The sequence below is a fragment of the Coenobita brevimanus genome, chromosome 93 (genome assembly GCF_032717465.1).
Source record: "Coenobita brevimanus isolate Jiangsu-jjx chromosome 93, ASM3271746v2, whole genome shotgun sequence".
NCBI lineage: Eukaryota > Metazoa > Arthropoda > Malacostraca > Decapoda > Coenobitidae > Coenobita > Coenobita brevimanus.
Genome location: NC_137046.1, coordinates 22432449 through 22447225, shown reverse-complemented (window position 1 = coordinate 22447225; position 14777 = coordinate 22432449). Strand labels below are relative to the sequence as shown.

The 14777-nt window shown below is 41.9% G+C and overlaps 1 protein-coding gene across 1 annotated transcript in view; it reads left to right on the top strand.

Annotated features, from left to right (window-relative positions):
- Positions 1-14777, top strand: part of LOC145412380 (ionotropic receptor coreceptor Ir8a-like) — a 214090-nt gene that overhangs the window by 185698 nt on the left and 13615 nt on the right. Inside the window, exon 14 of the mRNA XM_080282268.1 lies at positions 1353-1500. Within this exon, the coding sequence (XP_080138394.1) occupies positions 1353-1500 (148 nt within the window). The remainder of the gene's footprint in view (positions 1-1352; positions 1501-14777) is intronic.

The window sequence follows — 14777 nt, the reverse complement described above, 5'->3', positions numbered from 1 at the left end:
GTAACTTTCAACTCTGGATATTTTCCATAATCATCTTCCTGCTCAAGCTATATTTACTCGCTATCCCTATTGATATATCATCATTATGTAGTTTACCTATTATAATTATAGATCAATGAAACAAAATTTTCGTAATTCTGCTCCAGTCACATGTCCCAGATAATGATGACGTGAGGAATATACGTAGGTTGTGAGTGTCTTGAGTAGCGACCTGTGTGAACATTCATAATACAAAAGCATACCATACATACAGATGGTTTTCTGTCAAGCTCCCGTTTTCTTCCACCACCCCCACCCCTCTCTCTCTCTCTCTCACTCTCTCTCTCTCTCTCTCTCTCTCTCTTATTAACTTTGACGTCACAGAATCTGCGCGGCTCGGGGGTGCTGTACTTACCTCTCAGTATACTCTTCTCTTTACCTTGGGTGGAGTCACAGATGATACGTGCCCCGCTTGTAGACTAGGCCCACATGACATAACAAATAATGGAGCACTGCTTAGCAAGCGTTACACTATGATGCACACATAACATCAATGGCATTTGGAACCTGTGAGACAACCCCATAAAGGTGGTTACTTATTTGCAGTCGAGAGGTCTGTTCGATCAGACAGACCGGGTTTGTGCAACAACAACAGGAAGACTAAACACAAACACAGCCACCACTGCCATCCAATATTTCCAGCCGCATACCATCCCTCATGAACCCACAGCAGACATTCATTGGTAGAAACTGCCTTTTACCTGAGAGGCACGATTGCACCTTGCAAAACTACGAAGTGGCAAACACCCTTCCCTACATCAGTACCAGTCCAAAATATAGCTCACACTAGTCCACTATGACACCACTGTACTGTAATGCAAACCCAATTCCATTTCCTGCAGATTTATAAATGACTGTTCTATTCTGTAATACACTGGGTTTATGTCGAGAGGAGGCTGGGGTAACAACAACAACAACAGAACCTTTACTATAACACGGCAAGTTAATTTTCCTCTAGTTACACTTTAATCAAGGGACAAATAAGGGTTGGGTCTGACTATATTTTACTAAAAGGGTTCCGTTTCTATCACAAATATAGGACACGACGATATGCTAAAGTAATTTGGGGAAATCAAGTCCAGATAATGGAATCGCTCAGTAATCCAAAAAATTCCCCTCATTCACAACTGTTACCACTTTCTGGCACAAACTCTTTTAGTACGGACAGATCATACATGCAGGTCCAACAAAGACCTGGTCGTTTCTTTTGATACCGGTATCATAATTCTTACACTGGTCATATTATAACAGAAAAGATAGTCAGAGCTTCTCCATGCACCACCTGACTGATCCTTCCTATCTTCTCCTTCTAGAGTATGGAAGATGTTGAGCCTTCACAGTCCCAGTAACCGCAGCAAGTACCGAGTTTGGGATTATCCTATCAAGGAGAGGTTCAGACACATCCTGAAGGTCATTGAGGATTCAGCACCGGTCTCGAGCTCGGAGGAAGGCTTCCGCAGAGTGAGTTTGCGTGCGTGCGTGTGTGTGTGTGTGTGTGTGTGTGTGTTCTTACCTAATTGTTCTTACCTAATTGTATCTTTACAGGAATGAGTCAAGCTCGTACTGTCCCGTGTCTTAAACCATATTTATCGTACATATCCTTAAATTTGTGAATTGTTTTGGCACACACTATTTCATTCGGTAGTGCATTCCATTGATCAATTGCTCTGTTTGGGAAACTGAATTTCCTTACGTCTTTATCACCTCTCTTCTTATGCAATTTTTTGCAGTGTCCTCTTGTTGATGCTTCTCCATATGTTAAGTAATCATTTATGTCTATTTTCTCCTTTCCTGATATGCACTTATATAGCACTATCATGTCACCTCTTTTCCTTCTCTCCTGTAGTGTTGGTAGATTCAGTTTATTTAGTCTTTCTTCGTATCTTAGGTCCCTTAAGCTTGGTATCCATCTTGCAGCGGCCCTTTGAACTTTTTCAATCTTGTCTATATGCTTTTTGAAATGAGGACTCCAGACTACTGATGCATATTCCAGGGTTGGTCTAATGAATGATGTTATTATCCTTCTTAGCATGTCTTCATTTATGTATGTGAATGCTATTCTCATATTTGCAAGCAGTGTATACATGTTCCGTACCTTCTCGCTGATGTGGTCAGCCGGAGATAGTCTGTTATTGATAATCACACCTAGGTCTTTCTCTCTTTCTGATGTGTACAGGGTTTTATTTCCTAACTTATAATCCCAATCAGGTCTTTTTCCATTTTTACCAAACTTGATTACATGACACTTGTCCACATTGAATTCCATTTGCCATGTACTACTCCATTCATGAAGTTTATTTAATTCTTCTTGTAGCTCTTTACAAGAGTCTGTGTTAGTAATTCTCCTTTGTATTTTTGCATCATCTGCAAACATATTCAGATAGCTCTCATTTCCAGTGTTACTGTTTATATCATTTATATACACTAAAAACATGATTGGTGCCAGCACTGAACCCTGTGGTACTCCACTAGTCACTTCTTCCCATGATGAGTAGTTTCCTCTTAGTACTGTCCTCATTTCTCTTTTTATGAGAAAGTCTTGCATCCAACAAAACAGTTTGCCTCGAATTCCTCCTTAATGGTACAGTTTCCATAAAAGTCTTTGGTGTGGTACTGTGTCAAAAGCTTTCTTGAAATCTAAATAGATACTGTCCACCCATCCTTCCCTTTCCTGTATTGTGTTTGTTACTCTGTCATAGTAGCTCAACAGATTAGTAACACATGATTTTCCTTTTCTGAAACCAAACTGTTTTTCTGTTATCATACTGTGTTCTTCTACATGATTTACCCAAGCTTTTCTTATAAGTTTTTCTAATACCTTGCTTACAACACTGGTCAGTGATACTGGTCGGTAGTTGAGTGGATTTTGTCTATTTCCTTTCTTGAATAAGGGAACAATATTTGCTTTTTTCCAAATATCAGGTAGTTTACCTTGACTCAAGGATTTCTTGAAAATTAAAAATAATGGTTTACTTAACTCCTTTGCACATTCTCGTAATACCCAACATGGAATTTCATCAGGACCACTTGCTTTTCCTCTGTCTAATCTACTTAACTCCTCCTGTATTACTTTTTCTGCTATTTGTATATCTGGCAGTATATGCGGACATGCGTGTTCCACATAGTCCCTCTCAAAATTTTTTTCTTTCGTAAAAACTAATTGGAAATTCTTATTTAGTGCTTCAAAAATATCTTTCTCTTGTGTATTAGTGATTCCCTCGTCCGTAATGGATTGAATTATATCTTTTACTTTGGTTTTGCTTCTGATATAGCTGTAAAACAGCTTTGGTTGATCACTACTTTTATTTATTATATCCTCCTCAAACTGTGTTTGGGTTTCCCTCCTTATTCTTGTATAGTCGTTTCTTGCCTGTTTGTAATTATTATACGCCCTTTCACTATTGTGTCTTCTGTATCTATTCCACAACAAATCTCTTCTTTCTTTTGATTTTTTACATTCTGTATTGAACCATTTCTGTATTTTCTTATCTGCTTCTTTGTGCTGTGGGATGTACTTCTGGACTCCTATTTCATAAAATTCACAATTTTTTTCATATACAGCATTTAAATCTTGTCCTCTAAGCTCATTTTCCCAATCAACTTCTAAGAAATACTTCTTTAGGTCTTGATAATTTCCCTTTTTATAGTTTAGGCTCTTTTTGTAACTGTCATTGCTGTTTACTATGTCATATGCTATCCTGAAGTTATAATTTAGTACTGCATGATCGGTTTTGCCGAGTGGAGGGTGATATATTAAACTGTCAATATCATTTTCTTGCCTAGTAAATATTAGATCTAGCACTGAAGGTACATCAAGTCCTCTTTTTCTGGTGGTTTCCCTCACATGTTGCGTTAAGAAAAACTCTTGTGCGAGATCCAGGAGCTTTTGGTCCCAACAGCTTTCTTGGCTATTTATATCTAGAGTATTCCAATTTATATTTGTATTGAAGTCCCCAGTTAGTATAATTCTTTCCGATTTCTCTTCCATTTTATGGAGCAATGATCTTAAACTCTGAATTGTACTCTCTGCCAGGTCCTCATATTCGTCTCTTTCCCATGTGTTTGATCTGGGTGACATGTACAAATTGGCTACAATTACTTTTCCTTCAGATGTGTCGATCTCTACTGCAATCAGTTCTACTTGTGATGGTATATCTAGTTTTATTTCCTTGACTTTTAAATTTTTCTTAGTTAATATTATAATTCCTCCTCCTTTTTTTAAATTTCTGTCTCTTCTCCATATATTGTATTCCTCTAAGTTTAGTACTTCGTATGTCATTGGATATCCTTGGTGTTAATTTTGTTTCGGTTAGGCATATTATTTGTTGTTCATTTTCTCTGACATAATCATTCATCTCTAGTAATTTAGATACCATTCCATCCACATTTGAGTACATCAACTTTATCATCTTGTTTATATACTTGTCATGACATGGTTCTACTACCTTCCTCCTTTTTTTTCTATCATGTTTGTGTACCACTTTCGTACCTGCAATCCAATTACTTTGTAAAAAAATTTCTTCTCCTCTTCTGATCTTCCCTCATTTTTTGTTTTTGCTTCCTCCCTTTTCTCTTTCAGTAATTCCAGTTCCTCTTGTGTTAGTCATCTTTTTATCCATACATTTTTGAACTCCTCTTTTTCCATAAGATTCTTCGCATTTTTTAGTATCTCTTCCACAGTGTTTACACTCTGGAAAGTCACCTTTAGAGGTCTTGTCTTGCTTTTCTCGTATTTCCCTAACCTTTTGTGCTCCTCTATGTCTTTACTACAGATTTCTTCTGATACTTCATTCAGTAAGTTCATTACATTTGTCATCTCCTTTTTGTCTCTTGTGATCTTGTTTTTAACTTCTTTCTCTTCTATACCAGTGATTACTATTGATTTGTTTATCTCTACTGAATCTCTGACTAACTTTGGATTGTTTTGGATTATTCTTTTCACCTCCTTTTTAATGCTTTTTTCCTCCACCCTTGTTTCTAAGTCTTTCTTTACTTTCACCTTTTCAGCATACGTGGTTTCTACATCATTTTTGTAGCTTTGCACAGCTTCATTCACTTGTGTTATCTTCTCCTCAATATCACTGCTCTGGTCAATAAGACTGCTAACTTGCCTAATTGTCTGTGTATCATTTTTGAACTCTTCCATAAGACTCTCGTGATTGACTACTGTACTTGCCATTTCACTCATTTTCTTCCTAAGTGTACTCAATTCCACTGTTAGTTCACTGATGGTTGTGTCTTTCTTATTGGCCTCCCTTCCTAGTTTTTCTATTTCTTCCTTTTGCAAGTGCATCTGCTTCTTTATTTCATCAATTTCATTTTTGAAAGCCATTTCTAGTTTGTTTACACGTTCAACCAGTCTATTGTGAGTCTCTACTTCAACCAGTTCTTGGTAGAAATCATCATTTTGCTTTTTACCTTTATCCCTTTTCTTTTCCAAATTTGCATTACTAAAGTATGTATCCATTTTGCAATACTTAAAGTGCAGAGCATGTACTTATGATCTCCGTGTTGTTGTAGTGTGTGTGTGTGTGTGAGACCACTGAAAAGGATTCATCCGTATGTTCTAATGAAAAATTTTGAGACTTGTTTAAGATGGTTCTGTTTTCTGACTTAGCGCAGACGTGAGCTCAGTGGTGAAACAGTGTGTATCCCAGTGGTGTTGCTTAGCCTCGGTCCGCCTGGCCGAGCAGACCCGGTGGAGAGGAACCTTCGAGAGGTGCTGCCGTTGCTTTTGGTGGAGAGAATCATATGCGGATTCTGACAGGGAGAAGAACCTCCTCATCCTGCCCTGTACCCTGCGAGGAGGATCACGGTTCACCTTTGCGGGGCGTCTTCTCCTGCGTGAGGGCAGCTGCTCCCCATGTCGTTTTTTTTTTTTTTTTCTACCTGATTGATGCAAATAAAAGATGCACTCGTACTGACGGGAAGGTATAATATATTGTATTACAAAAAAATCATATTCGTCCACCTTGTATGTGACATGTCAGGTGCAAGGCGATGAGGTCCTTCTTTAAGCTAGATATACTGTGAGCATGAGGGAAAGAAAACAACAAAGGAATTTTCCATTTCAATAGAACTGACCGAAATGGGATTACTTCTTCACAATGGCTGTACGTCCTGTAAAAAAGATTTGATCTAGGATAATACCGTTAACACTTCCTAGTGAAGTACAAAGAAAGAAACTGAAGTTGTGTCACATCGTTTGTTTGTTCTCGAAAAGAAACAGGGAGGTAAAGGAGAGGAGTTGTACGTACCTTCAGAAATATTTGACAGGCCGGTGCTGATAGAGAAGTCCTCTGCCTCTACCAGCTTGGAAAAACTGATGTGATTATGCCTTTCCCCTATATAACAAGTACTGTTTAGTCATTTTGCTACCTTCCCTTACCCTGCTAATTGCCTGTAGTCTTTAAAAGTATGAAGTGATGCTTATTTGCTTGGAGATGGAGTTGATGGCTCCTACATCATCAGTTCCAGTTCCAATTACTGTGCCCTCATTTGCTCCATTTCTTTTTCTTTTTCCTTCCTTTTTAAAGCTATTCTTTGATATACATGACATCTTTTTTTCGGACTGAAGACTGTATTTACGTAATTTCTACCGAAGAGCAGAGATTCCGGGTGTATCATGCTATGCAAAAGAACATCAGTCGAAGGTCTAATGTGCATAACTAGATCAAAAGCTCTCAGAAAGAACAGTGACTCTACGCCCAAACTTTGTCGTTGACTTTTGAATCTATACCATCCCCCCCCCCAACGACAATGCATATGCCAAGTTTCATTCTACTCGGCTCAACTAATCGGAAGATGGTATTGCATCCACAATTTTGACCTTAACCCATTGTCTTGACCTTTGATCAATTTAAGGAAAACTCAAACCACTTTTTTCCATACCAGTGCGCAATATGACCAAGGATTTGATTTAGATAGGATGAGACATTCAAAAGATATTATAACATGCAGTACACACGTAAAAACCGATACGATCACAATAGTTTACGCCTTCAGCTTCTCTAACAAATGGGTATATATACAGTAGAATAAGTGTATATATATATATATATATATATATATATATATATATATATATATATATATATATATATATATATATACATATGTACATATATATATATATATATATATATATATATATATATATATATATATATATATATATATATATATATATATATATATATATATATTTCAGGCACATCAGGATTTTTGCGTAGCCCCACGCAACTCAGCAAGTGACAGGGCAGTTTTAATTAATTCCAGCCAGTACACAAGCGTCTTCCATTTCATATGTTGGAGAAACACACATTACACGTGTGTACATATGTAGAAAGTTTTTTAATGCTGCTGCCGGGAATTGAACCCGAGACCTCAAGGTAGATGTCAGGCACTGTTACCACTACACCATGGCGTGTAAAAGCTAATCCATCTGAATTCAATGACAAACCAAGGTTCGTCATTGAATTCAGACGGCTTAGCTTTTATCATGCCATAGTGTAGTGGTAACGGTGCCTGACTTCTGTCTAGAGGTCTCGGGTTCAGTTACCGGCTGGAACGTTAAAAAACTTTCCAATATATATATATATATATATATATATATATATATATATATATATATATTTAGATCCTTTTTTAAAGGCTCCAACATGCTTGCATGCATTGGCCTTGGTCACCCAATGGCGGCTCTCCATACTGCTCAATCTCTGGCAGCTTCCTTGTTCAGTCATTTATCCCTGAGGTCACACTCAGTGACCTCGTCCTAGGACTTTTTCGGTATACCTTATGCAACCCTTCCATTAACTTTAACACTTCTCACTTTCTGCACCTGATTATCATAACATCCTCACCACATGCCCAAACCATCTCAACACCATCACAACACCAATACACTCTAGTCCCATCCTACCACACAATTCTTCCATTGTAAACCTAGCCCCCCACCCCCCCAGGCCTCGCACTCAAGGATGCAATACACATCCACCTAATCATTGTCATTTCTGTGCGTTTGAGCCTGCGAATATCCTCCTCCTTTACTGCCAGGGTCACAGTACCATACAGCATTACATTCCAAACACATGCCACATACAAAAACCCCTGAGCACAGAGGGAGAGCCCTCTCAGTTTCAGGAGAGGCAACAGCTCCCTGAACTTCTTCCAACCACTCCTCACTGTAGCCACAGAGCTAGCTCCTGCCCCACCTCCAGCACATATGTCCCCCAAATAATAAATTCTTTCACACACTTAAGAGACTCACCAGCAAGATCAATCCTTTCACACCTGGCAATCTCTTATTGCTCTCCCTGATACACTGCACACATGGAATCGGCATTATCTCGCAGTCTACTTCTAATACCACTACATTTCTTATGCATCCACTTATCACAAAAACTGCACACGATGGGATTGCTTCCCACTCCCCTCTGGTAGATCGAACATGGCCCCCTCTCCCTCTTCTTTGACAGTACCGCCATCAGTCCTAGATACCATCACTTTTGTGTTATCTGCAGGTATTCTTAAGTCCTTGTACCAAATACCATCTCTCTACTTCCTAAATCTTTCCTCCGTCTCCCTTTCATTCTCAGGAATTAACACCAAATCATCAGCATACACTATGTCAAATGGGAGTCCATTTCTGAAGCCACGTGAGAGGGCTTCAAGTACCATGATAAACAATTAAGGGGCTCATGACTGGCTCCTGATACACACCAACATTCACGGAAGACTCATAACTCAAATATCCTTTCACCCTTACCAGTGTACGAACACTGACATTCATAGCCAAAACCACCCTAACCAGCCACTCCACAATCCAAAGCTATCTCATTGTCCACTTCACCACGTCCCTTGGGACTCTGTCAATGGCATTCTGCAATTCAACAGAAACAAAGTACAGTTCCATTCTCTTTCCTATATATTTTTCTAGAAGCTGTCAACGGTGAAAATGGCATCAATGGTCCCTTTGCCTGGCATAAACCCAAACTGCATCCCATCAATATTCACTTTCACTAATCATACCTTCTACAACTATCTTCATTACTTCCATTATCCTTAATTATTTGGTCCAAAATAAATAAACAAATAAATATATATATATATATATATATATATATATATATATATATATATATATATATATATATATATATATATATACTTGTGTGTGTATATATATGTATGTAGAATATATATATCTATTCATCATCATCATCATCATCATCATCATCCGGACCTCCTTTCCCACCTTAGGGCAGGGAGAGGAGTAGCAACATCTAGGCAGCCCAAATATGCCCAATCCAGTGGACCACGCTTCCATTCACTCACCATTCAAGCCCCTGGAATCCTGGCTCTATCTGATACGCCAAAAACATTCACCACTTTCTGTAACGTATCCGACAGAGTCAATCCGAGCTCTGTCACGTTAAAAACTGGTGCCAAATCCCTGATCATGCACTTCTTCTCACAACTGTCACCCAGCCAGCTCGATCTCTTGTCAGTCCTCTACCTTCGTCGACTTCATATCTCTCTTCCTCACACACTCATCCACCATATCCACCCACTTTCTCCTTGCCCTACCTCGCCTTCTTCCTCCTTCAGAATCGCTCAGATATACCTTTTTCACCAGTCTATTGTTATCCATTCTCTCCATATGACCATACCATCTACGTACACTCTTCGATTCTGGTGTCCACAGACTTCCTCACTCCACATCTTTCACGAATCACATTATTTCGTAACCTATTCACTCTCTGGACTCCACATATATTCCTCAGCAGTCCCATCTCCGCTGCTCACACTCTTGACTTTTCATTTTCATGCCACACCATAGTCTGACATCCATATGTTAAAGTTGGCATTAACACTCCTTCATGTAAGCATGGTGCAGCTGCAACACTCAAGCCTCTGTTTCCTACGAAGGCCTTCATAGCACCAGCTACTTTCTTTCTTTATGTCACTCTACTTTCCACTTCTTTTGCACATTTTCCTCTCTTCTCTATCACTGTACACAGCTATTGCAATTCTCTCATCAATTCCAGTCTCTCCCCTTTCACTGCAACATCACATTGGGATTCACCTTCTCTCTCAGTAACCATTATTTTACTCTTTTCTACATTTACTCTCAAAGCACAACGCTCACAGATATTAGCAAAACTCTTCAGTAGTCTACCAAGTTCTTGTCTTTTATTTGCAAGTAGTACTGCATATTCCATCCGTCATCATTCATTACCAGTGCCATCTCTCTCTCCATTACTCGTGTTTTTACTTCTCTCATCACTCCATCCATATATATTTTGAACAACCATGGGTACATCACACAACCCTGTCGCACGCCCACACCGATCATGAACCATTCACTTAGATGCCCATTTACGTTTACACATGCTTCACTACCATCACAAAAACTCTAGACGGCACATAGGAGCTTACCATCTACACCGTACATATGCAAAACCTTCCAGAATCCTTCTCTGTCTACTTTATCGTATGCTTTTTCAAGATCCATGAATGGCATAAACACCTTATAGTCCTTCTCACAAGCCTTCTCCATTGTCTGTCTTACCGGAAATATTTGATCCACACATTCTCTGCCACGCCTAAAGCTACCCTGTTCATCACTCAGTCGGACTTCTGATACGTCTCTTACTTTCTCTATAACAATTCTTCCATATACCTTCCCTACAACACTCAATAAACTTATGCCACGATAATTCTTGCACTCACTTCGCTCACTTTTATTTTTGTACTGCAGTACAATCACAGCCTTTTTCCACTTCGATGGCACACTTTCATTCATCCATGCCTTCTTACATATCTCCAACAAGCATTTCATTCCGCTCTCTCCAATAGACTTAAGCATCTCTGCATACGCCCCCCCGTGGGCACCCACCTTGTCGTGGTGGGGGGGCTTGCGTGCCCCTGTGATCCCACAAGCCTGCCCGTGGATGTAATGACATCCGGCAGGGTCTCCCATGCGGGTAGGGTTGTGGGTGAGGGGTCTGACTAAGCACTGCCCGAAACGTAGGTTACCCGTGAGGGTCATCGGTGCCGCCCTCCAGAGGGATCGCCTCAGTGCTGTCCCGAGTTGGTTGGTTGGGTGTCTGGGCTGGGGGGTGTTGGGGAAGGGGGTCTTTGCACTGGTGGGAGCAAACTTTCGCATCACAGGGTGTCCTTTTGGGGACACCCTCTGGGGACGAGGTACCTCGCTCCCATCAGACCGCGCTCAGTCCCCTCACTCCCTGGTAGGCGGTTTCCCTTGGCTCCTGGTGCCATTTTGTCTAAAGCATGTATATATGGATACATCCCAAACTTCTTTAACCACTCGTGTGGTCGGTGACCAGCTGCACGAGTTGGCATCACTTGGTCACTCTCTGGCCAATGACCTTGTACCCCCAGGGTCATCTGCCAAAATTGCGAATCAAGATGCCCTTCCCATCGAGGTGTTACCTGGTGTGTTTGTTAATAACTCTTACACAAATACGTAGTCCTTAAAATGGATAATGGTACTTCTTTCCGGAACCTGAATTGTTTTCAGATTCACTGTGGTCTAGTTTCAGCATGTGGATTTACCCCCAAGGTCTCTTTGCAGGGTGATGGTTCTCTATTGCTAGAAGCTAGGAATGAAGAGGAGAGTTCACCATCCAGTCCCTAACTATGGTCGCTGATTATCCTGTATCTGCCTCTCGTCACTTGGTCCTAAACCAGTCCCGAGGGGTTGTTTATTCTTGTGACTTGATCTCATATTCTGATTCTTCCCTCTTAGAGGGGCTGGCTCCTCAGGGTATTGTAGGAGTACAGATAATTATGAAGAAGGTTGATGGGGTTTTAACCCCCACGCCCACTCTTATCATGACATTTGACCGTCTTACCTTGCCGGAGGCCATCACTGCTGCGTGGTGGAAGCTAAAGGTTAAACCTTATGTTCCCCGACCTAGAAGATGCTATTATTGTCAAAGATTTGGTCATGTCCGCCGTTCTTGCAAGTGGGAAGCGTCTGGCCTTCCTGAGGTCTGTGGAAATTGTGGTGGAATTTCTCATGGTATAGATGATTGTTCTCAACCCTCTAAATGTTTGAACTGTGGAGGAGCACATGCAGCCTCCTCAAGGGATTGCGAAGTATACAAATATGAATACGAGATTATTTCTGTCCGAACGAAGGAGAAAATTTCCTTTTCTGAGGCAAAGGCCAGGGTAAGGGAGCGGTTCATTCGCCCTGGGGTTACCTTTGCTGCTGCGTTGTCTTGCCATAAAGCTACCCGGCAGGTGCCCTTGCCATCACACAATGCCCCATCAAATTCTCGGGGTTCTACTTCCCGGCCTTCTCGCCCGGGGGGTTCCACTGAGGGAGTGCAGCCTGGAAGCAGCTGTGCTTCCTCCAGGGAGGTGCCTCCTGTCTCTGGAGGTAACCCCTCTGCGGTGGTTCTTCCAGCGTCTGGGAGTGCCTCCCTCATCCCAGTTCCTCCGGTTCCTCCTGTGACAAACACCCGTGTCGATGCTACACTTTGCTTTGACACGTCCAAAACTCCCGATGTCCTTCCTGTGCATCCTTGTCCTGACATATCCAAAAAAAAAACAGCGTCTCTCATACTTTTGTATCAGCTGCTACTTCCGTACTGACTGCTGCTCCTGTACCATCTGGCCGCTCTGCTACTGTTGCTCACTCTTCTTTACAGTGTGGCACTATAGTTTCTAATGCTTTAAGTTCTGGTGCAGAGATGGAGGTTGCATTTGCCAACCTCAAACGAGTGAGGAGTGAGGAGTTTTTGGGTGACTCCCCTCCTTCTAAGGTTCAAACTTCTGTACCACATGAGGATTCTGAGGGGGCTCTTCACTTGACAACCCAGCCAGTGGTGGCATCTAAGTCTGTGGGTGTTCATGATGGCCCTTCTAGGATTCTCGTCCCTGCCTCTTCCTCAGGTGCGGGGGGTCCTGGGTCTTTAGATACTCATAGAGCTCAGTCGCTTGCTCCCTCTGATCCATCACCCAGCGACCAACCTTTGGATGATTTGGTTGGGGGGGGGTTCGGTTGGCCCCGAGGTGCCAGCTGAACCCTCACATGGGTGTGCGGATGGGGCACGTGGGTCTTCAAAGAAGGTCTCTGTGCTTCAGACTCATTCTGGCGATGGGCGGGACATGCCTCGGGGTAAGGGTACTTCCACCCATGGAAACTCTAAATCTTCATTGCCTTCTCGGTTGGTGAGGCAGAGCTCCACGCCTAGGAAGAAGGGCTTTCACTCCCTTCCCAACGAGGTTGCTGCATAGCTTTCTAAGTTCATAATATTTAATACTAATCACTATGGCTCAATCGGTACCAATATGTCTTCAGTGGAACTGTGAGGTGCCATGGCAAATTGGGAGGAATTGCAGTTATTACTCTCTACTCTGAACCCACTATGTGTGTGTCTTCAGGAGACAATGGTGGGGGACAGACAGTTCCCTTCCATTAGGGGGTATAAGGCCTTCCATGCATCTCCTCCTGGTGGTCACAGCGGTGGATGTGCAATTTTGTGCCGTTCTGATGTCCCCTTTATTTCCTTTGAGATTCAGTCCCCCTTTCAAGTTCTAGCAGTACACATGCACGTTGGGAGGTGCTATACCATCTGTTGTCTGTACCTTCCACCTTCCGTTCCTGTTATACGTGCTGATCTAGAAACCCTCATCAGCCAACTTCCACCCCCTTTCCTACTCCTTGGTGACCTTAATGGCCGCCATCCTTTGTGGGGTGACTCACTTTCAAATCCCCGGGGTGATCTTCTTGCCTTTTTGGTTGGGGATTTAGATTTGGTTGTCCTAAATGATGGAAGGCCGACCCATTTTCATGTTCAGACTGGCACGTATTCTGTCATTGACCTTACCATCTCCTCCTCTAACTGTGCCCTTGATTTTTCTTGGGGGGTTTTGGATGATCTACATGGTAGTGACCATTATCCTGTAGTGGTCCAGCCTACTCGCTCTGTTCCTGTAGCTCTGTTCCTGTAACTTTGTGGCAGAAGACTCCGTTGTGTGACAGAGACGAAATTCTTGGGCCTGACTTTTGATTGTCGTTTGACATGGGTCTCACACTTGGCAGATCTTAAAACATCATGTATGAAGGCTCTCAATCTATTGAGGGTTCTGTCCCATGCCTCTTGGGGTGCTGATCGAAGGACACTCTTGCATTTGTTTCAGGTATTTATAACCTCTAAGCTGTCATATGGCTGTGAGGTATATTCCTCTGCCACAGAATCAAGACTAAAAACTCTAGATGCTGTCTATCATACTGGTCTTCGCCTTGCAACTGGGGCTTTTCGGTCCTCTCCAATTCCCAGCTTATTGGTGGAAGCTGGTGTGCCTCCCTTAGATCGACTGCGTCAGTCTGTTGCAGTACGGTGCTGGCTCTGGATTCGTCGCCTCCCAGACTCACTTGTCTGTGAGGGTGTGACGAAACAGTCTTGTCTTTTGTGTTATAGTAGACACCCCTGCATGCCTCGTCCATTTGGCTATATGGTTCAGGATATAATGGAGGGGTTTGGTTTGTCGGCAGTACTTGTCAGTCCTGTTCGGATCCCGAGGGTTGCACCTTGGATATTGCCCAAGGTAACTTTCTGCAGGCCTATTGCAGGTTCAAAGGATTTTGTCACTCCTCAGTGTCTTTTAAGGTTATTTTTAGAACATTCTTCTAGTCATGGTGGTTCTGTGCCTGTGTATACTGATGGCTCTAAATCCGCATCAGGTGTTGGTTTTGGAGT